Below are 24347 nucleotides of genomic sequence, written 5' to 3' on the forward strand. Positions count from 1 at the left end.
ATAATTTTTAAAATCAGAACTTTTCTGAAGTGGGATGTTAAACCTTCTGCTGGTACTGTACATACAAGCATATAGGTAAATGTATGAGTCAGACTGACTATCTCTTCAGTGTCTTCCCATTCTGCCTCAGATAGATCCACACTGTTGTAGTTTGGTTTGGGTTTCAGTTTCTTTCCATCTTTATACTATGACAAAACATGAGAGACAAACAAACAACAAGCATTATAATTAAGTCTACAAAGAAGAATGAACATGATGCCTAGAAGGTTTTAACAAAAGAGAAAAAGATGTTCAGTTAATTGTGGACAAACACAGACAGACGTCAGATGTACTTACTAGAGGCCTTAAATCGGGGTGTGCAAGAATGTAGCCATTGTTCGTGATGAGGAAGGCATAACCATGAGCTCCAAGCTAAAGGAGACACACTCTATTAGCACCGCTGTTGTTACTGTTGTACTATTCATACTTACACTAGCAAGGTGTTTTGAAAGTAATAGCTCCACAAAAAAGAATCTTGATTTAGCTGATACAATTTTCCTCTTACCCCAAACATGGTCAATTAGCCAAGACATATTTGGTGTCCAGAGGTTGCTTCTTTAGTTCTAGCACTGCAGGTTATGAGGCTGATGTAGCTAACTAGTAAAAGAAGCTTACAGATAAAAAATGAAAGGTTCTACTTTTCTTTTTAGCTACACAACTTTTACTTTTGTCCATTTTTACACATAACCGTAGGTCTTACAGTGCCAGAATAGTGTCAGAAACCACATAACCAGATCTAACAACTCAGTGTGGTTTGAGGCATGCAATAATTTAGGCATGCAGTTTGTGCAATGCTAATTGATGAACTAGAAGATTCTATTACATGTTACCTACATTAGCCTCAGAGGCCCAGTGGAAAACTACAGAAGCAAACATCAGAAGCGAAATTCAGCTGATCTGGGGTAAGGAGAAAATTGTGTGAATTAGATTTTTCTGCAAACTATTCCTTTAATCCTGTACCTTGTATCGAGGGGCCAGCATCATGACCTCCAATAGAGGAACATCGGTCCCCACCACTCCCAGCAGAATGCCGTGAGACAGCGTCTCTTTCTTTTTGCTGAAGACGGGCATTGCCACTGTGGTCATCAACAGCAGACTCTGAGCCATGCTGTTAAAGAGCTATGGGAGAAATTAGAAAGGATTAGCCAAATCCACCTCCTACACTGGGCTACTGCAGACAAAAGCAGATTTTACAAGCAAACTCAAGCAAATATCCACAGTCAACAGTAGAGGGCATTGCGAAACAGCAGTTTCCCTTCTCACTACACCAGACTTCTCTACAAAGACTATCAGCTATGTCTGATTTGTTACACAGACTATGGGCCAGGCTAAAACAAATCCAAAGCACACTACAAAGTAATTGGAGTGTAGTGGCACTTTGGAAAGACTCATGCAGCTGTTTAGGGCTCTACTGTTCTAAACCCCTTTACCTCTTTAGTGTTGGGGAGCTGGACGAGAAAAAAGACAGCAGATAAAAAGGATGGGGAGAAAAATGCGTCAACACAAGCATGAAATGAGGATTATCAGAGCACACATCAGAGCACACACACACACATACACACACACACACACACACACACACACACACACACCACTCCAGCAAGAGAAAGTAAGAGCAAGTAGGAGTATGAATATTACATATTCATGCAATAATCCTGAGCATTCTGGGTCCTGTGGAGCTTCTGAATTTTAGGTTAACTTGTAGTTATACATGGTAAAAACAGATACATCCAGTTGCAGAGCTAAATTTAGCGCAGATCAAAAGTACACAGTTCTATAAAGCTCCCAAATGTGTTGAACAAAAGCGCAATATCCTTCTTCATCATTGCAAGTTGTCCGTGTGATAGTGGTCTGTCACTGTCAATTATATTAGTAATTGAACAATCTACCGATTATTTTGATGATTAATCAAGTAATCTTTTTTAACACCAAACAATAAAAATGGTTTAACTGAACAATAACATACTATACAAAGCCCTTCAAAGATTTTCTAAAAAGATTAAAAAGGCTTTAAAAGCACTACGTGGTTTACAAATATGTGTCTCCATCAGGTTTAGTGATCTTTAATCTTTGAGTCAGTTGTTTAACAAATGTATCACTGCTGCCCCAATTATTATATAGCAGTTTACTTTATAAGCATTATAAGTGTTATTTATAAGGGATTATCAGTGTAGTGTTCACACCAAGTTAATGGTGGTGTATATTCACTTCCCACACACAGTTTAATACTATTTAGGCCAGCTTTAATTAAACATGGACATTTGAAGCATTTGATGTTTGTAACAGACAATCATGCAGAATATCCCACTTTTTATGTTGTAGCTTTACAGGAAATCTTAAATGAATATTGTTGGAGGAGTCTGTTAGCTTGTTAGCTGTCTGCTGAGCTGTTCAGTTCACTTTCACATCACAAGCACACAATTTGTAAAAGCAAACGTTTAATTTAACGTTGTATGCACGACATTTGTAAATATGTACACGCGTGCCTTCGTGAGATTCTGCTGGTGTGGGTTTCCTCCATTTCAGTGATCACAAAAGCGATTTGAGTGATAACAGCTCCCCTTTGAGGAGAATATTCAGCCTGTTAAACATGGCTTGAGAAAACCTGAGGTTACCCTGTTTATCATAAAGCTTGATTACTAAGCTGATTCATTAAGAACATGTATGTTAATAGATTTTTTTTGTTGTTTCTTTTGGCTTTTTTCCAATTTTCTCCCCAGTTTGGTCCTGTGTGATTCCACCAGCACTAGAAGGCTAGCACAAGCCATGTGAAGCCAGTCACCGCATCTTTTCAGACTGCTACTAACGTAACATCATTGGACAGTCGAACACTTGGAGTAGAACACTAACTGCCAATTCTGTTACATCAGCTAACAGGTGCCTGCGCTGGCTAGCATCACACTAAGGAATGGGGCCACCCAGTAAGACCAAAGCCAATTGTGCTCTTTTGGATTCTCGGCCATGAATGGCTGTAGCATCACCGCAAACTGTCAATCTCCTGTTGACAGCGTCAATGCTTAGAAGGCAAACAAATGTTTTTAATGAAGTAATCAATTTTAACAGAGTAACTGTGACAGCCCTCTGTGATAAACCATTTACTTTGTTTCCTGAAACATCAGATCTACTGAAAAGCCAGAACATCATCTGTCCTTACCACACTGTCCATGTACGCCTCGGTCCAGATGATGTCGTGGTCGTGGTTGATGACCATTGGACGACTCAAAACATGAAGATACTCCATCACATTCTCTTGCACGTCGGCCAATGTGTTGATATGTGTGTAGTAACCTGGAGTCCAATTATAACGTCGCTTAGAAAATACAGAACTTTAGAGATTCAAGACTAAAGAGAAAAGATCTCATTAAAAAACAGTCAGTAATAACACATTCTAAATAACATAACTAAATGTTATCGATAAAATAACATTTCTACACTGTCACAGTCACTCATTTAGCAAAGACTTAGGAAAATTCACCTTTATGTGACAAGAGTGAAATTCACCTTTATTGTTACAAGCGATCCACTTCACGTTTTCTGCGAAGGTCATATCTCGGCCGATGAGGTAAGTAAAGACCCGCACCTGTGAGATACATGTGAACTGATTAATTTGTTAAAACTGTATCTTTTGTAAACATATGTTGCAGCAGATGAGTAACTTTTCTAATGAAAAAGAAGTATTTTTAATCTTTTATTATTTTGCTAACTACACCAGCATTTATGTTATTTTTGGTTTTGTGAATGTGTGTATGAGTGTGTGTGTGTGTATGTGTGTGTGTTTGTGTGTATAAAACCTTTCATCCAGCATTTGATAAATTTTAAGTCAAAAATAATAATTTAACCTCACTAACTATGTGTTATAATAATTAAAGTTTGAATGAAGTGACTTACAATTTCTATTAAAATTCAAACAAGTAATGCAAGACATCAGTGAAACATATGAAATCATTTAGATTCAGCAGTCAGAAAAAACTAATTTTCACACTGAGAGAAATTCTTGCAGAAACTTCACACACATTTCACACTTGGAATAAAATGATGACTCAGATCACTGCTTAGGAGCCATTCATGAAGAAATACTGACATTTCTAAAGTTCTACACTGTAAGAACCGGTCAGAGCTGAGTTAGCAATCACTTACAGAAGTTAGAGAAGGTTTTAGGATTTAGAGGATAATGTTTTATATGTTTTTACTCAAGCATCCTCTTGACCTTGCATGTCTGTTGACTGAACAAAATGGCCACTACCTTCTTGTCAGGCCAGTTGAACTCCTCAAACACAGACTTGAAGTCCTCCATAGCTCCATCTGTGATCAGCATGATGGCCTGATTACACAGGCTGCCCTGTCCATTCGCTGTGGCCTGAGGGAGAGAAGGAGTCACACAGAGAGTGAGATGGGCTTCATATGTGCGTGAGATAGAGACAGAGAGAGAGAGAAAGAGAGAGAGAGGGAGAGGGAGGGCGTGAGAGTAAATTTTTTAAATCTTAATTTTAAATCAATAGATGCAGAAATACAGCTTAAAGAATGTTATGTATGGTGTTCACAAATCTGTATTAACTCATTAAAGTCATATGCTCTCACGCTACACTGAAAAATGAGTTCATGATTTAAATGTATCACAATCATAATTTACTACACACTGATAAAATATACTACATCAACACAACTGCTTTATTTAAGTTTACAGGCTTTGTCATGTAATACATTTTATTCATTTGCAACCACTTGACACCGTTGAATCAAAGCACCATTTTTTCCGTGCTTAGATGTGTGTTTTATCACGTAATTGATGATGCTATATTCAACCTAGGTCAAATGAAACTGCTGTTTTTTAACGGCTCAATAAATAAATAAATAAATAAATATTTCATCACTTAGACCTTAACATACCACATTTATTTGTTGAACTAAATCTCGTGTTTAGACATGAATGGATTTAAGTTACAGTACAAAGTTATGTATATGGGTCAGGATATGTAATTGTAAAAGTCTGACGTCCATTCCATTTTTAACTTGCCCTTGTCCAGCTGGACTTGCCACTTCTTTTCAGGGGAATCCTCAATGCCATCTTAAAGGTCATTCCATTACTTTATTATCTCAAGTAAAGTTAATTAGATGAGCACTCAGAGGAGCGAAGGATCGAGTGAACACAAGTGTCCACTTCAGCAGTAGAACTTGCCCAGAAATCATTTTAACTTGACACATTTCCCTCTTCAAAATGGAAAATAATGGCAGACAAAGCTGTTCATAAACCATGGCAACAGAATGCTGTAAATATTTTTCAATATTTCAATATTTCCAAAACAATCACATTTGCTATGTTCAGACTGGGCTTTAGGTAGCATGTTATGTTTAAACATTTTCTTTATGAAGTTTGCATGAATAGCTATATATCTTATTAAGGCCAACCTAGCTGGGCTCTAAATGCAAAATCCTCTTCTCACTGTCCTCTACTGCACTTGCGTAACACACAGTCATGTGCAAAGGCTTGGACACCTCCAGTCAAATTATGAGTACAAATACATTAACACATCCTCTACAGAAAACAAATTTAAATATGGCACATTTCTTCAAATTTTAGTATACAAGTTATATTTATTTGCTGAGCTGAACATATTGGAACTAAAATAAAACATAAAATATAAAATGTACCATACTTTTGGGTAGGACACTTTTTTCTGATAGGCTACAAGAGTTTTTTCCCTCCAGTATGTTAGATTCTGTAGATAAACAGTAATGGTGTGACACATTTCCAAGCAGTGAGTAGAAGCTGGTGTTAAAAATTGTATTAAAACGGAACTTTGATACTGACCTCATTCAGCACCCGGAAGGACTCCTTCATGGCCTTCTTGACCTTCCCCTCCCCCTTCACCTGCAGCTCCTCCACCAGCAGCTTGAAATGCTGCAGATGGACAAAACAGGCGAAGGAGAAACGCAAGTGTTGGGAATGCAAGTGTTTTAAAATGTTTTCACTCATTCAAAACTCACTTTTTCAAAAAACAGCCGGCTAGACTTTATTCTGCTATCAAAAGCCCTGAAGAGAAACAACCACTCTACATATCATCACTGTTAGGGACAAAACCGTGGATCTCTACTTCTAATTTGTTGACATAATATGAAAATACTGCTGCTATTTAAATTGTATCAACATTTAACATAAATGGACCAACAAAAAATGCCCAAAATTGTTTGGGGAAAAAACATGGTTCCATTAACTCCTGTTCAAAGTTAAGGTTTTTCCTTCTCCTCTAAAGTTACCTTTTTGGAGATGAGAGGTTTTGTCCCGACAGCAACAACATGAACTCTCAGTGTTCAACTTTCTGACTTTATCAACTTTTTGATGGCTAAAGGAAGGACCACTGGACCACTGTTATGTTTCTTTCATTGTGCGGTTCTCTTCCAGAGCTTTCCTAAGAGGATCTGAGGAAGTCCTGCGAGCAGATGTGATGTAGATAAGACCCAGAATATCATTACCAGCTCTACCTTCAGCTGCGCCAGCCTGCGTTAAGCTCTGCTTGCACTGAGCAGGTCCTGGCACACTTACCTTCCCCAGTATATAGACATAGGCAAAGCCACTATAATGCAAAGCCATTTACAGGACAGACTTGTGGACTTGAACATAGGCTTATCACATATATTGACCATGGTAATGAGAATATAACATGATAAACCACACACACACACACAAATATTACACAAGCACTTGAGTACAATGTTGCCAACACTTAAACAAGTCGATCTCATTCTAACTAATTAGCTAAAACTGCAGTCTTACATTAAAAAAAAAAAAAATTATGTATTCAGACCATAAATATTTACAAGGATTATGTTATGATCTATTAAACCCCAAGGCGTTAATTGAGATAAACTATAAATAAATACATTTTTGAAAGATTTAGAAGAATTATCATGGATTTAATTTGAAAAACAACTATGCAAAAAAAATCCTGTCCCATTTTTTAATGTCACTACTGAAACACCAAGTTTCGGTAGTGACATTAAAAGGCAAGCAGGAAGTGAGACTGCATCTCAGTCCTTCATAGCCACATGGTGATCCCATTGTTTTGAATTAAATGTGTCCCAAAGTCTGAGAATCATTGTGTAACTTTAAGAATTGTCACTACCGAAACATAGTTTTTGCAACTAAGTGATTTTTTTGATGAAAAATATGATTTTATATATGAACAACTGTACCAAGCTTGGTACAACTGTACCAAGCTGTGTTTGTTTCAGTTTCAGTTGTGTTATGATTGTTTTAGTAGTAACAAATGGGAAAAATAAAAATAATTAAGGTATTCAGTCATTCCATGCGAAAGGATTTTAGCCTGAAGTCTAAGTTAGTTAAGAGTCCATACATGAACCTTTTCTTTCTATTTGTTTCCAATATATCATTCAAGTTGTAGTGGATATATTTAGCAAAAAAATGTGTTCACCTGTGTTTTCTGTTGTCTTCAATTTTCTTGATACTTTTTCTCTACGTTAAAGAGGAACTCCATAGTTTTTTCCAGAATTTCTGCATAATTAAATCATTATGATGCGACACATGCTGATGTGAAATGCTCCATTCAAGAGTCAAACACTGATGCTGTTAGAAACCAGATGCCTGAAGTTTAATGCCTCTAATAGCTACCTCACAGAAACTGATTATATTTAATGATTACAAATAATTTGCCTAATGTCTGAGACGTTGTGTTATGATGATTTTGAGATAAGATTTTGGCCCAAAATGTTTTTTTAATACATTCAGGGTGGAGAGGTACATGCAGAGTATTATACAGCCGAATGGTCACAAAAAAAACTTAAATTTTTCAGATTCACAAAAAAAATAAAAAATTAAAACACATATAGGTTCATTGATCTTTTTGTACAGCAAACTTCCCTATTGGAGTTGTAAACATTGTGACCCCTGTTTCCTGTCTAAAATCTGAGTTGGTAAGTTTCTCTACAATGAATCATTTCACATCAAATTACTTTGAATGACTATGTTTGCATCTTAATGAATCAGTTACGTCATTCCCCTTTAACTGGTGCCTCTCAAATCCGCAAAGAAAATCTAATCTACTGCTTGATTTATTTGGGTAGACTGACGTGACTATTATTAATATGCTCACTGACTGAATACCTGATTACTGAATGTCCCAAATCAGAGGACCATGTAATTCTGAGATTAGCACACCATGTCCCTACATGGCCTTTGAAATATAGCAGGTAGACCAGCGTATCAGATCAAGGCACTCTATCTTCAACTAAAAGAAATGACAGTGTCAAAACAAAGAGGCATTTTCCCGTTAAAAAAAAGTCTGCAGATTCAGCTTCAGGTTTCCTGCTGTGCCTCTTTATGAATCACTGCCTTGGTGGCTCGAGCTCGAGCGACGTGGATAATCGATTTATCTCATGGATAATCGATTTACCTCACAGACAATCAATTTACCTCACGGTTGTCCAAGTCCGCCTGCACCAGCGTGCCTTTGAAACAGGGCTCCACGTAGCGGACGTAATCAGTGTACTGAAGAAAAAAGAAGTGTTTGACAGGCTGAAGTTAAAAAATACTGAAATTCTGTGTGAAAAATAACTGAATATTCTCTGAAGGTTCCTCCTTATAAGGACTACCAGAATTAATAAAAAGCCTTGTTTAAGGGCCAATATTCTACATTTTTGAAGCCCATTTTTAGGTTTACATCACCAGTTTTAAAGCTCTTTTTACCCATTAAAATTAAACAGACTTCCTGTTACTGTGCCTTTAAGACATATACACGTAATATACGTAAATGATCTTAGCTGCCCTATATTGTCCCTGAAATCCCTGAAACAATAAACCTCAGTCATGTCTATGCATTGATACATCTACTTCCTGACAGTCAGGAAAGCACAGTGCTAAATAGTTTTCCCCACATCATCTTCTCTAATAACTCTGCAACAGACTGTATGCAGTAACAACTCTATCACTTCAAAATGAATGGGCAGCCTAAACTGCTAAAGGATGAATAGGTAGTTTTATGTAAATGCATCCATGACTGTGACATCACAACCACGATTCAATCAAAATAGGCAGTTTAATTCCTATACATAGACTGTATGCTACATTCATAGACTTTAGCCGTGTACATTTCAGAAAGCAATGGAAAAAGTGTTTTTCCATGTTATGAGCCCTTTAAAGTTTTTCAGTGAAAAATTCAATTTTCTATATACCCCATGTTTGAAGTCCAAAGTTTACTTCTTTAATTTAGAACTGGAGTGGCGAGGCTAACACCAGTGACACACACTAGAACTCAATAATCAGCCAAACATTCAAAATAACTTCTGTAAAAATATATCATCAAATCTTCTTTCAACCCGCTCAAACTGCTTCCAGGTCTTCCTTAAGGTTGCGCAGACTTGAAGATGTGGTTTTAGGATACACTATGACTTACTGTGAAGTATAAAAATTACATCAGGTTCTGTATTCATTACAAACCTCAGGAGTAGGAGTGCTGATCTAGAATCAGTGACTGTCATAAATATGGAAGAATCTGAGGCAAGAGAAGTCCTGCTTTGTGAGTACCAGCCAGCAGAATACCAGTATAAATGGCTGCAAACAAAAACACACATAAAATGCAGACCTGGTGCATGCGGATTACCCAAATGCCTGTTTAAAAAGATGCATCTTTAGCTGCTTTTTAAAAGATTCCACAGAATCAGCAGGCCTCAAAAGAGTGGGCAGAGGTTTCCACAGATTAGGTGCTCTCGATCACCAAGGGTCTTTAAGCGGGTATGTGGAGCAGACAGTAAATTTAACTTATTTGACCCAGAGAACAAGTTGATAAATGAGGGTAAAGTAGATTATGTGAAGCTTGACCGTGCAGTACTCTGTAGGTAAGAGTAATAATTAAACTGGATCCTATACGCAACAGGAAGCCAGTGAAGAGATATTAGCAAAGGAGTCATAGGAGACCTTCTGTCAGACGTAGTAAGTAGTCTTGCAGCAGCATTCTGAATTGCCTGCAGACGATCAAGGGAAGACATACTAAGCGAGGAAAAAAGAGCATCTCTAGCTCTGCATTTGGAACAACAGATCTCAGTTTACTAATATCTATTGAGGGGAAAATACAAGATCTGGTCAACCGCTAAACATGGGCATCAAACAACAAGGATTGATCAAATATACCCCCTAAATTAAACAAGTTGGAGTGGGCAGCAGAAGGAAGAAGGCCAAGACTTTGTTGATAATCAATGAACCTCACTAGGTTTGAATGAAATGTAGAGCTAGATATACAAATAAGCGATATATAATTTTGCTTTTTTTTTAATAATCTGTCCTAAGGGCAGCAGATATAAAAGAGAATAACAGGGGTCTCAAAACTGAACCCTGCAGGACACCACAGGATAGTGGAGAGGAATCAGACACAAAATCTCCAACAGTCACAGTGAAACTCCTCCCAGTGATATAAGTGTGCCTGATATGCCCACCCAGTCTCGTAACCTAATAATTAGGATATAATGATCTACTGTATCAAATGCAGAGCTAATGTTGTGTAGTACTAACATCTCTACAATGCAGCAGTGAGTTGTTTGGCCACATTCTTCTCTAAGAATTTTGAAAAAATGGGAGTTTAGATGAATCCCTATAGTTCTTAGGCACAGCAGGGTCTACATTAGGTTTCTTAATTAATGGCTGGATAGCAGCATGCTTAAAATAGGAAGGGACACTCAAGACCTAATAATAACTGATACTGCGGGGCCAATAATAACATTCTGATGGCTAGGAGATGGATTCATTTTCCTAATCAAATCTATCATATCTTCTAAGTTGATAGGTTGGAAGGAGTCCAGAGCAGTAGGGGATACGGGTGGAGGGGCTAATGTTGGATAGGCGAATCACAGGCTGAATACTGGACCTAACAGCCATTACCTTATTGACAAAAAAAGTAAGAAACTTATTACAATCATTAACAGAAAAATATGGTATTGTAGAGAGGGGTGGTGAAACAATATTATTTGTAGTAACAAATAAAATCTTGGGATTTCTTTTAGAAGAGGAAATTAAATTAGCAAAATAAGCAGACCAGGCCTCATTTACTAATGCATTAAAAGAAAATCACAGAAAATGTTTAAGGTATAGGTGATGCACTTCTAGCTCAGTGGCTTTCCAAAATCGTTCAGCCTTGCGACACTTCTGTCTCAGGCAGCGGACATCATCCACATCATCCATCCAGTGAGACTATCTGTCCAGCACAGAGCAATGCTCCTTAAAAGACTACATTAAAAACTCAACATCATTAACATTTATATTAAGATTACAACAAAAATGTGCTGAGAATAGAGTATTAATGCGAGAATCAAATGTTCTTTTAAGATACAAAGGGTCAGCATTTACAGACAAACAAAAAAATACATTTATGATCACTGATCAAAAGGTCCTCACAACAGATATGATCAATATCTAGTCTAAGTTTTGGGGATGTGTTTTTACAGAAACAACTGCAGCTATTTGGGTGACTATTGAGTTCTAGTGTTTATAGTGTTTATTTTTATTAGCAACATTAGACTTGTAGCTCCAGCTGTAAATTAAAGAAACAATCGACTACATCTGGTGTAATTGGAAAACTGGCTAAATTTGATTTTTTACCAAACTGTTCCTTTACAAAGCTGTAGTCACAAATATCATCACCCTTCAAACTGTGGAAAAGTGGATCAACTAAAGGCCTCTTACTGCAATAATATTGACGAAGTCATTTTCCCCCAGAGTGTCCAGGATGGTGTTGATGGTGTGCTTGGCAATGGTCAGTTTGAGCCCCTTCATGCTGCCACTGACATCCACCACTATGATGATGTCCTTTGGAGAGGTGGCAGCCTGGATGTACCTGAGGCAGTGAGGAGCTAAATCTCACAACGGTTGGGCACAGCAACAGTCACACATTCTAAAACTTTGGCCACACTATTTCTGAGCAAGTTCGCTCATGCAGTAAACTAGCTGAGGCAAGGTAAACTACAACAGTTTGCAAATGGGCCGTTATATAATCTCTGCTGTCATCCTTGCTCTGCAATACAATGTATCATACGATGTGACATCTCATGCAAAACGCTACTCCGATTCTGAATTATTGAATTATTTCTGAATGAGAAAAGAAAAAAAACATAAATGGTTCATTCATCTTTGAGCACAGCTTGCAGGGTGCAGGTAAATATCCCAGTACAGTCATGTGACCTGCATTAAAACCCTTCCAGTAGAGTCATGTGACCTGCATTAGAACCCTCCCAGCAGAGTAATGTGACTTGTTGAACCAGCTTCATGGATATTAGGTACGGCTGTATAAACAGTCACATATGGTGCCCATGTGAGTCCCACTGACCTGGCTATTGAGCTGCTAACCACTTAAGGACAGGATTAAAGTCTTTGAGTGGGATCAGGGCCTCATTGGCTGTGCTCCTACCCGCTACAAGCAGCAGACATTTTGGGTGCTATCCACACAGCTAATCTGCCATTGCCACCCTGGGCAGGCACAGAATGGGCAGCCTAATACCGAGTATTCTCGAGGCTTTGCTAAGTACAGTGCAGCATCAGCAAACAATTTCTCACCAGTTTCTGTTCCTACAGTCAAAGGCAACCACTCCATTTGAGTCTGGAGTCCATCTGATGCCTAATGGGATAGAATAAAGATATCGAACTCTTAAAAAAGATGTGTTAAATATAACAATATTAACAATAATAGCTTTTATTTATATAACACCTTTCATACATTAAAATGCAGCTCAAAGTGCTTTCAGCTCAAAGGAAGGCACAAAAAAGTCAGCATAAGAGAAGAAACAAAAACACAGATAATAATTTTTAAAAAATAACAAAGTATCATTAAAAATAAGTAAGTATAAAATAAAAATAGTACTCATGAAAATGTAAAAACCAAGAATTGTAGCACAGGAAATCATTTTTTTAGATTTTTCCTGAGCTTTGTTATTTTTATAATTATTTATTTTTAGAAAAAAAAATTCTGCACTACATTTTTATTTTTCCTTCCTTTTTTCATGTTTTTATCATATATTTATGTTATGTTTAATTTAGATTATAAAATATTTTTTTTATACGTAAAAAAATTACATTGTCCTTAACTGAACACTCCAATTTCTTTTTAATAATGTACACAGTGTTTAAAAACACTAGCTCTAGCACGACTACAGTCAGTAACTGTAAATGTACAAAATTTGATAGGTGTAAAAGTTTTATTACTTCTGTGAAATAAAGTGAACATACCTTTTCAAAAATCAGATTGAGTAGAAGTACAAAACTACTACGTCAAAAACTAATTACATACTGAGTAACTTATCCAACTGCAGTGTAACTTCTTAGTACATCCAGTATCTATCAGCAGAGGAACAGAAGTTTCCACTATTCCTCTCTTTTCAATGCACTTTTGGTTTAAAATACAATGATAAACCTGAAAACTGTAATTTCTTTCCTCACAAATATACTGAAAGTAAACATACGAGTATTATGATATGAAGATACTCAGCAATGTATAAATCCATGAAAATTACTAGAGCTGACTAAATGTAACTAGTTAACCCACCTCTGTGCATACCTGATAAAACAGACAATTAGAGTCGGTACATGTAAACGTGTCTAATATAGTGACAACTCAATGTATGTAATTCGTGCTATGTATGGTGAGTGCAGTAACAAGTCTACAACATTAAAGTAATTATCATGAATTAGGTTTGGTAAACAGTGGTAAAGGTTCAGCAGTGGCTAAATCGGAGAACCAACAGAAGTGGGACCATGTTGTTTTCTCACTGTACCTGGATAGAGTCTGAAGAAACCAGTGGAGCTGCCAAAGTACTGCCATGTGAGCGTGGGGTCCTTTTGGAAGTTACTGATGAAGACGTCATTCAGAGCCTCGGACATGTAAACCCCATTCAGAATGTCTGGATCTGAACTCAGAAAGAGAGACACAGAGTGGTAATGTCTTTCTCACTGACATATAAATCAAGCAATTATAGTAGCAGTGAGTTTTCTTTATGAGTTTCAGCTGTTAGTGAGGCATCACCTTTGTTGTACACATTGGTTGGGACTTGAATGTCACTCATCAGCGTGTTGACTGAGAGTTTGTTAAAATGCTCATTTTCTTCCAAAGGAAATTCACCACCTAGTTCAATGTAGTTGCCTTCCTCGTCCATTGTGTTTACAAGCATGGAGTTGAAGTAGTCAAACTGTGAAAAGTGAAAAAAACATCAAGCGATGAGACACTTTCCGTAAATATTTTATAATCGATAATCTGATTTGTCCAGGTAACTATTTGAGACCAAATAAAATATGTATATGTGTACATAAAAGCCTATTTATATTTTTATTTAAAGTTTAAGATGCGTTATTAAAATGCTTTAGTGATACAAGTTCATTCAGTCATGGCACTGAACTGCAATATGAAAATGTGTGTTTAAAAAAATAAAGAACACAGTGATCTCACCTCTAAAGTTGCATTAAACTCGTGATATAAATCTGCATCCTCTGCTGTGTCTGCCAGCCGCTGGAGAGAGATCACATGAGGAGGGTTCCATTAATTAATAAGATGGTGTAGATAATTTTACTGTGTTTTCATTTACTTACATATACATACATACATACATACATACACACACACACACACACACACATATATATATATATATATATATATATATATATATATATATATACACACACACACATCATACATCACTTCAGCCTGAATTTGCTTAACAGTGCATCATTCTTAAAATATCCATTGAAATAACACACCATTATCAAAACATTTGATAAGACGGCCTCCAACTATCCCAGGAGGAATTACTCACCTTAACAGACTTCATTTTGCTTCCCAGCATTTTCTCGATTTCATCTGAAAACTCCTGGACCAAGGCAGTTCCATCGACATCTTCTATCCGGATAATGGGCTCCACATCTTTGAGTTTCTGGTTGAATCAACAGACTGTTAGATAGTAGTAGAGCTTACACGATCATGACATTTCAAAATATGACAATTAATTGTCATATAAATAACTGCGATTAATGATTTAATTGTCTTTTCCTGTTCATTGTAAGCAACAATGAAAGTATACACCTAAAGTGGCCAAACTGGCTTATTAGCTCTCCTGCTTCCTAGCTGTGTTTACTTAGCAGCTAACACTGGTTGAAGTACTGAAATGATAAGCTACACTGTTGTGCGCACAGTGACCCACTCGGACAAATGTCCAGTTACATAGAATTATGTGTAGAGTCAAGCAAAGCTTACATTTTATTTCTTGAGAGTAAAAATATAAGCCAAAAAGCTGCCAGCATACCTCCTACAAACGCTACAATTAGCTACATAGCTAACACTAAACACTGACACAGTCCTCTACACATGTTAGAGCACCAAGTCAGAGGTTAGGCCTCCCATGTACAGTCTCAATGAATGTATTATTTGTTATTTTTATTTATTATTATTATTATTATTAATATTATTAATATTAGCCTCAACCAGCACAGCCAATTCACATTTAGCTTTTTGCGGCATAACATGACATGAAATTTAATGGACTGCGGAAAATGATCACAGTCAGCTTCTCAGATTATTGCAATCATCTCAAATAATTATGATTAGGTGATTATGTAATAACAGACCCACAGTAGTATTATTAATTTAAGATGAAGCATGTTTGCAAGAGCATATTACTTGTATATGGTCACATACATGCCTATACGGTAATTAAAGTTTCTCACCTGGGCCTGGAATTTTGCCCAAAGTGAGGCTATGCATACACACACAACAGAAGGGCTGGATGTCAGTAGAAAGACTTTGTTCCAACTGTTTTCTCAGTGAGACTAAAAGCGCTGGACGAAATCTCAGATACTCTCAATCTGACTGACTTAATCTGTGGATTAATTGTATCATGGAGAGGAATTAAACAAGCAGCCAGAAACCTCAGCATTATCTCCCACACTCTCCAGTGAACTTGCAGAGGTGGACAGGATTAGATTCAGAAAGTAAAAGTCCAGACTGGCCTTCCTTCCTGGCCAGACTTTTGCTTTCTGAAGCTAAACTGTCCGGGGACCACAAGTCTTTTCAAATGGAGTCATTTTGGATTGTTTCATGTTAAGATTGGCCTTTCTTTCTCCTCTAAAGTTCAAAGATAAGAGGTTTTGTTATGACAGTGATGATTTGCTGCCAATGTATGCACGTCTGAGCCTAAACCCATGCATAAAATATCTTATCTAGCCAGTTTGTGGAAGTTGTAAGAACACTAGCTCATGTATTCTACATTGGGAACTAACGGCCATGAAAACTGTTGCCTAAATTATTATACTAATGTATTGTGGTATCTTATTGAGTGATGGAGATTGTGGAGGCTGAAAGATGATAGTATTATCAAATAAATGTAGACTTTAGAAATCATGCACTAAAACAAGCTTAGGTTACCAAATCCTCATGAGCATTACAGCAAAGAGCACTGAGCACTAAACCAGAGCATTAGGTAGATCCTGTTAGTGTTGCCACTGTGTGTCAGTCAGCAGAGGATCCCAAACCACTCCCACAATTAAAAGACCCATAAAGTCCTACTGAACAGAGTCAGCGCTGAACTAGTACTACACTGATTTAGGACACAGGCATTTTAAACCAATACACAGGCTTTTCTACGAGTGGACGGTTTGAAGAGGAGCCTTACTGTCTGGTGACTGGCCTTGGACTCAACAATTTGAAACTAAATGACATTTAAGCCTGGAGGTACAAAAGACTGCCAGTTTTTTTACTGGCAGATTTTAAGTGGATGAGTGTATAATTTCTAATAAAGCTCACCCTCACACTCTTAACCATTAGAATCTACAGGTACTGCTGCTGTTTGCTTTAAAATTTTAATATAAACATTCAATTCAAAAATATATCTCTTCAGAGTGCTCAGGTGACTTACTTCAGATATACCAATAAAGGTCAGTAAAGTGCTCCTTGGCTCATTGGATATCAATACTAAAAGTTACTAGTATTTTTTCAATAAATTTAATTTATGTATTAAGGGGTTTGAATCTGCACTTTCTTCTCTTTATTTTGTTGTCATAAAGAGGCAGAAACATGGCAAAAATATAAATTTTATTTTTCTTTCTGGATCCAAAAAAGTTCAGAAAACACACTTTTAACAAATTTCAATGAGCTATGAGTAAAAAATATCATCAAATTCCACACTTTTGTTACTACCAATGACTATGTTAACTTCTGAGGGTTAAATCTAAATCAAGAGATGGACTGCCATGACACCTGCTCATGTGTTCCTCCAAAACAGAGTAATAGCAGGTGAACTGAGTTAATGTGGCAAAGAATGCATATAGTTTTAAATAAGGCATTCATGGATTTCGGGGTTAGGACCCAGCTGTACACTCAGGTCTCAATTCATGTAAGTGAAAGACAACAGCTCATCATGTACAAAATCTGCATGGTTCTGTTACATAAAGTCCAAAGTAAGACACAAAAAAAACACAGAACACATTTGCTGTCTATTTGTGCTGTTTTAGAAATGCAGGTCATGTAATGGGACGATCTGAAGAGATGATCAGTTTACCTTCTGTAGTAGTGCAGCTCCTGAATATTTTGAAGCAACTGCATTCAACTGCTCAGAAAGGCTATTGGCCCATTTTTGAACCCTGAGGAGAAAAAAAAATCAATGGACATAATCAAAGCACTCATTCTTGTGACATTAAGAAAACTGATTTAACCACTTGCATGTCTGCTGCAGATGTAGTGATAGTTTTCAATCTATTCTATAGAATCTATTCAAGGGGTAAACTGCTGCGAACAGACAAACATTACCCAGTTGTATTCTAAGGGAATGGGGCTCAAACGCTGGCTGTTTTAAAAAGCTCTCCAACATCAAATGGTCCCCAACAAGTTCTTACAATGAGAGAATGAGGTGCTCCCCATGTCTGGGAGACTGCAGGACTCAGCAGAAATGGACACTGCTTATTATGCTAAACACTAGCAGCGTATACATTTGGATTATATAATCTTGCTAGCCATTTCGTTCCAGTGCATTCCAATATGTTTGTCATCTCAGCTCAACTTGTCACTTGTTTCAAGTGAAAACCATGCCTGGTTAGTGTAGACAACAGGCCAAATCTGTGTCCACATCACAATCTGAGCCAATCCGGACAGTGACATTTCTACCCTCTATGCATCTGCATGCCCAACTTTTGGTCATGATCTCACTACAGCACAGGTAACTCTGTTTACTATTGAGACGCAATATTGAAAACGCAGTACTCTTCAGAAAAAGACATGGGGTTTGGTGTGCATGACTAAATGAGTAAAGTGGCGCGTCCCTTTTTCTGACTGGGGGAGCAACAGTACAAATTCAGCTAAATCATGTTAGCTTTGAGCTATTTTATACTTTATAACTTTACTTCATAGCTTTTCTGCTATGTAAAGCATCTAGTAAGAAACATTTAAGATTAACATTAAGGCTCCCAGCCTGCTGTCTTGATTTGAACACAGATGCAAGCACTGTAATGTTGCATAGAAATACACTGTGGCAGTTTATTAGGTAGATCTACCTTGTACCTATATTCAAGGGTCACTTTATCAGATACACCTATCACATAAGTGTACATTGTAGGTTTACAGTTACTGACTGTTGGCCAGCTGCACAGTTTATCAGCCCACTCTACTTTCTCCATCTGCTGACCAAATATTGTTGGTCCGGGCAGCGTGTGTGGAGCTGGTGCAAGTGTATCAGGCACAGTGACACTGTGTACTCCACACTCCCCCTACGCCCCCCACCTCATCCCCAGCCATTAATTTCACTTAACGAACGAGGGCCACGTCTGACCAGAACCATGTCTATTTTTGCTCGTTACCACTGACCTGCACATTGAGACGTTTCCATGTTCTATGACATTTCAGATAACTTGTTTAGTGGCTGAGGTCTGGCCATGAATTGTGATTAGTTAGTACGTATTTCATTTTAATAGCATTTATTAACATCTACTGTTTTTAAACAAGCGCCACACTTTAGATAATGAAGGAGATTTAATAAACTGAAAAAATTAAACGGTCCATATTGTGGAAAACTGAATTTTAAATAAAACAGTCAGGTGTAGTATGTAAACGTTTCAAAACGTACCATTCCCTCCCCACTCCATACTGTCTCTTGTGGAAAGTAAGTCACAAAAATGAATACATTTACATGTATCCTCTACAGCAGCTTAGCTCTGCTCATTCACGCTGAAGTTATAGGGAGTGTTTCAGCCAGGACTGCTTGAATGAGGCGCAACACTGGTTAGCTAATCAGAACAGAGGTCTTTTGCATATATTAGTGTTAAAGACACACAGACAAAAAAACAGCTTCTTTCATTCTAATCCAATTCGGCCTGCGAAACTATTTTAATTTCCTATTATTATTAGCTCGTTTTACCCTGATCTGCACTACAGTCCCCAGCATGCACTGCAACATAATATGCACTCTAAGTCCCTTCCTCCAATAACAATCATTCGGCCAGTGGTTACACAAAAAGAAAAGATGTCAGGCGTCTAGTTCTAGCAAACAGGCAGGTTTTTTCTCCTGGGGACATTTAAAGAGGTTTAGCAGTTATCTGTCGCTAACTTATTTAAAATTATTTTTTATAGTTCAAGTAATTAGTTTCTATTTTAGTGTTGCAGTTTTGGCATATTTTGAATATGGTCAGCTGGGGTCATGGCAAAATGTTGAGCAAAAATGAAATAAAAACACAGCTGGCCCATGGATTTGTTTAGATTTTTTAATATGGCGCTTTTAGTGGCTGAATTTCACACCCCTGTTCTAAGGGATACAGAAAGGCTGGAAAATTATCACCACATAAATGTTATTAGGGGACCTCGGGGGAAAAATGCAAGAGAAATGTAGGACATGGGCCCTTTAAAAAAGTAGAGATGCAAATTCTGAGATTTTCCCTTGGCCACCAGTTTGAGGTCAAACCAGAACAGTTAGACGGCAATTTATCCCTTTTTTTAACAAAACGTTTCATCATAATACCAGGGAAAATGACAATTACAAGTTGATTTTATTTCACTGGTGAGTCCCACCTCTTTAATACGGAGCCCTGCTGGTGACATCCTGTATAAATAAAAATAATGTGTGGCCACAACTTAGTAAGGTGTGGGAACGAGATCCTAATGTGCGGCCACAACTTTGTAAGGCATGATCCCATTCCCTCGCCTTACTAATTCGTGGCCATGCATTAGGATCTCTTGTTCCCAGCGTTAATAAGGCGTGGCCATGCATTATTTATATTTATATGGCATGTCACCAGCAGGGCTCCATACTTTAATATGACAAAACCAAGGAATCAATTTCAACACAAGACTGAAGGAAAAAAATGGGCACTGAAAATGTGATAGACATCTAACTGTTATATCGAAAATAAATAATAAAAATAGTTTTGTTTTTTTTTGTTTTTTTTTATTAGTAATGAACAAGGATATGCAACGACCTGACTACAACCAACGATGTTCAACGTATAGTGATGAAGGTAAGTTAATAGCCTGCTTGGCTATAAAATTCACCCCATCACACCCTGCAGCTCAGTGAAGCTGTCTCTCCCTAGACAGCTACAATTTCAAGAGCCTGTCCATTTCTTTGAAAAACTAAAGCATGACACATAAAGAAATTATCAACGGTCACACAAAGAAAGCAGCAAAATAAAAGTTCAGTTGTTTTTCAGTGCAGAAAGACAGCGTGAGGACTCGCATAGTCAGAGTAACTTGAAGCTTAAATAGGCTTCCTGTTCCAATTTTCCCGGTCCACCTTAAATGGCGCAGGTGAAGTTGGCTTCCTGAGGCGCGACAATGCAACTGCTGCGCTATTTAAGGTGGAACGGGAAAACTCGAACATGAAGCTGGCGAATAAGGAGCAAATTTAAGCCTCGTGTGTATTTGACGCACTGAGACTAGCTTGAAAGTGTTAAACAGAGAGAAAACAAACCGGTTTCCCTGATTCTTAAAGGATATTAAATGTACAGTTCGATATAAATTGGTATTAAACACCGAGATAACACGCCAACTAACGTTAAGCGATACTAAACCAGATTATATTCGACTAAATTAGCTAACCTAAGCTTCCTTAGTCATATCATTCAATATGAAACATGGCTATATGTTCAGTAAATAACAAAGAAATGGCTAAACAAAGATTTTAAAGATTTACATTTTAAACTTACTTTCACATCATCACTGCTGTCTCTGGAAGCAGGAATCCTGTCAGACTCCTCTTTCTATGGTCTGATAAACAGCATATTTCTGCACTCAGTTAAGTTAAAAGGGGCTTGAGTGTTAGTAGCTCCCCCTTGTGGAGAATGTTCAGACTGCTAAACATGGCGTTATGATGACCTGCGTATACTAGGTTTCTCATTAAAATTGCAAATTAATAAGCCTATTAATCGTGGACATAAATTTAAATTGTTTAAATTTAACTGATTTTAATTGATTAATCATAACGTAGAATATAGCTGATCTTTTCCCATGTGAAATTTATGACATCCTCTAGTCGTTCATCCTCAACCACTACTCAGATAATATCTTGTTGGTAGTGGTGCTAGGATGGTCCCTTTCCATCAGTGATGGGGGCTGATAAATTGTGCAGTAACAGATGGGCTGTAGTCCTGCAAAGTGTGTAAACCTGCAAAGTGTGCCTGTATGGTAGGTGTATCTGATAGTTTTGTCAATAAGTGATTGAAGATACAAGGTAGTTGTACCTAATAAAACTCTGTGAACTCAGCAAAGAGATGTACACAGCATCTACAAGATCATTTACCCTCCCAAAAACAATCTGGATATGGAACCACACAAGCTGACATGAGGAAAACATGGTCACAGCTATTCAAAAGAAAACACTCAGACGTCTTGACCAGGTAAGCTAGTTAGCGCTGACCCAAGCGAGAACCAAGAACTGCCTCTGACCTGACAGCGCCTGGGATTTTGGAGGTATCTGGGGAGGAGTTTGTGTGGCTTGGCAGCATATTGGATTGTGACACCATTAAGCTATCAAAGACCCAGAAGACTCCGACCAGGATAGAAAAACACTGGCAAAAACAATATGATTTAACAGAATGATCTAGAATCATCTTAATCTTTAATCGCAATTTGGCTTATTGTCTTTCTTTTAGACCAATCAAACAAATTCAGCATGCAGCAGCAAAAAAGGTCTATTTTCAGAGATAGGGCACAAACTTGTGTTTTACTCCAGTCAAATCACTGTAAATCCACAGCTTAGGCTCATATGGTACTAAGGAATGAAATGAGAGTATACAAAATCTCAGAGTATAAATGAGAATACTATTATTAAAGTAAGGAAGGAAGGCCTGAAGAGTGTTAGCATGAAGTTCCTGTGTCCATGTGGCTAACCATATGACCATCTGTGTGTGCAGCCTTGAGTATCTGGCTGCTCTCCAGCATAATATTAACCAGGGCAACATCCAGCATGGCACCATAGATGGAAACTGGACCACACCATCCACAGACATTGATATCATACATGATTTGTTTAGCATGCAGTCCAGGGAGCTAACAAAACACCTGCCATGCAACATGGCAAATGTAAAACAGAACCTGCTAGAATCTCTGAATTTGATAATAATGTCATGTTCCACCTCAGCTTATATAAACAAATTATAATCAACTGATGAATAATCATTTGATGATTAATATTGCCTTACATCACAAGCCTAGAGCATTTTGCATGCTGCATGCAGGGTCTAAAACTGCCGTCTGTCAAATGGCCTGATTCTCTTTTTTCCCCTTCATTTGCTGAATGATGTCAGAGTCTCATGAGAAATGGATTTTACAGAGAAACTCTTTCGATGAGGGAATTACCAAAGACAACCCAACAACTGCACAAACCGCTTCCCTGCCACTGCTTATTCTCTAATGCCAGACTGCATGGAATTGAACTGGTGTAAATTTAAACCCCAAATAATCCTGGAGACTCATTGCTTTTGCAGTTGTTGTAGCAGCTGGGAGAGTTTCAGTTTGGGAGGAGTTTGTATACTGTGGGTATGTGGTCCTGTGCAAAAGTTTGAACACCCCCAGTCAAGTTACATATTTTGTGTGGAAAAAAAATTAACACATCCGCTACAGGGAACAAACATAACTATTTCTATTTATTTGCTGAGTTTATCAGAAAAAAGACAGAAAATGACATTTTTTGTACATTTATGCTTTAATTCAGCATTTATGTTAAATTCAGCAAATAAACAGTTAAAATATTCAAATCTGTAGAGAATGTAACTTATACAACTTATGTCACTTAGAGCATCAACAAAACCTGTCGTTTGACCAGGGGCACCCAAACATTTGCATCCGAATGTTTATAGGAAATAAATTGTATTTAGCATCATCAAGCGATATAAAAAAAAAATCACTAATGGTCAGTTATTACACTAATATATATATATATATATATATATATATATATATACACACGTGTGTGTGTGTATGCCATGTGTGTATATATATATATATATATATATATATATATATATATATATGCCATACACACATATGTATACATACACACACACATATACACACACAATTGTTTAAGGAATGAATGCGACCTCGTTTGCATTTTAGCATTTTTTTTTCTAGGAAATCTGACTTTTCTTTTTTGAACTAAAGTGTGCACTTGTTTTTCTTGTAGGCCAACTTCACCATGTTCTGGTTCAAATGAATTATACTGCATCTGGTGCATCTTACGTTTCTGGTGGGATCTTCATCTGTGCCTTGGTCAAGAGGCAGAGCCAGCCTGAGTAAAGCACAAAGAGAGTGACCCATGTAGGCCCGGTCCTGTGCCGGACAGTGCCGACAGCCGTCCCAGTGAAGCACATCTGTGTCCTCTGCAGCGCTGCCATCCACCAGCAGTCCAGTGGAACTCACAGCTCCACTAACTTCGCTAAAGACTCACTCTCATCCCAGAATTCACACTTGTTCATGTTGATCTCACCACGAATTCGACACTTCTCTCAGTTCGATCACCTACTGCGCTGTTGGCTCCAGCTCACAGGTCCACTGGTCAAATGCATGTTTGCAGGTTGACAGGTTTGGCCCAATTCAATCCTTTTCTTCATAAAATCCTGTTTCTTCATGATGATTGAGGGAATCCAAAAAAAAGAGACAAAAATTCAATAATCCAGATAATCCAATCTCTACCGGTTCATCTTTTGACTTGTAAAATTGACAAGTGAAAAAGAAATCATATTTTCCAAATATGGTGAAGCACTTTGACTTGCAGGTGATTACATTCTCCTGTGGTCTGGCAGCCACGTGAGAATGTGATGCTTCATACATACGGCAAAATAAGAACAG

At 37.6% G+C, this 24347-nt stretch overlaps 1 protein-coding gene across 1 annotated transcript in view; it reads right to left on the reverse strand.

Moving 5' to 3' along the window:
* The window catches only part of cacna2d4b (calcium channel, voltage-dependent, alpha 2/delta subunit 4b), a 47628-nt gene extending 23653 nt beyond the window's left edge, over positions 1-23975 (reverse strand). Inside the window, exons 1-16 of the mRNA XM_036568266.1 lie at positions 23739-23975; positions 17578-17659; positions 14842-14958; positions 14475-14534; positions 14055-14217; positions 13807-13938; positions 12593-12653; positions 11726-11876; positions 8468-8542; positions 5849-5938; positions 4283-4396; positions 3541-3619; positions 3194-3327; positions 1000-1158; positions 337-411; positions 99-185 (exon numbers count right to left, since the gene is read on the reverse strand). Coding sequence (XP_036424159.1) covers positions 99-185; positions 337-411; positions 1000-1158; positions 3194-3327; positions 3541-3619; positions 4283-4396; positions 5849-5938; positions 8468-8542; positions 11726-11876; positions 12593-12653; positions 13807-13938; positions 14055-14217; positions 14475-14534; positions 14842-14958; positions 17578-17659; positions 23739-23893 — 1734 coding nt within the window. The 5' untranslated portion in view covers positions 23894-23975. The remainder of the gene's footprint in view (positions 1-98; positions 186-336; positions 412-999; positions 1159-3193; positions 3328-3540; positions 3620-4282; positions 4397-5848; positions 5939-8467; positions 8543-11725; positions 11877-12592; positions 12654-13806; positions 13939-14054; positions 14218-14474; positions 14535-14841; positions 14959-17577; positions 17660-23738) is intronic.
* Positions 23976-24347: the final 372 nt, after the last annotated feature.

Source organism: Colossoma macropomum, unplaced genomic scaffold (genome assembly GCF_904425465.1).
Source record: "Colossoma macropomum unplaced genomic scaffold, Colossoma_macropomum, whole genome shotgun sequence".
Lineage (NCBI taxonomy): Eukaryota > Metazoa > Chordata > Actinopteri > Characiformes > Serrasalmidae > Colossoma > Colossoma macropomum.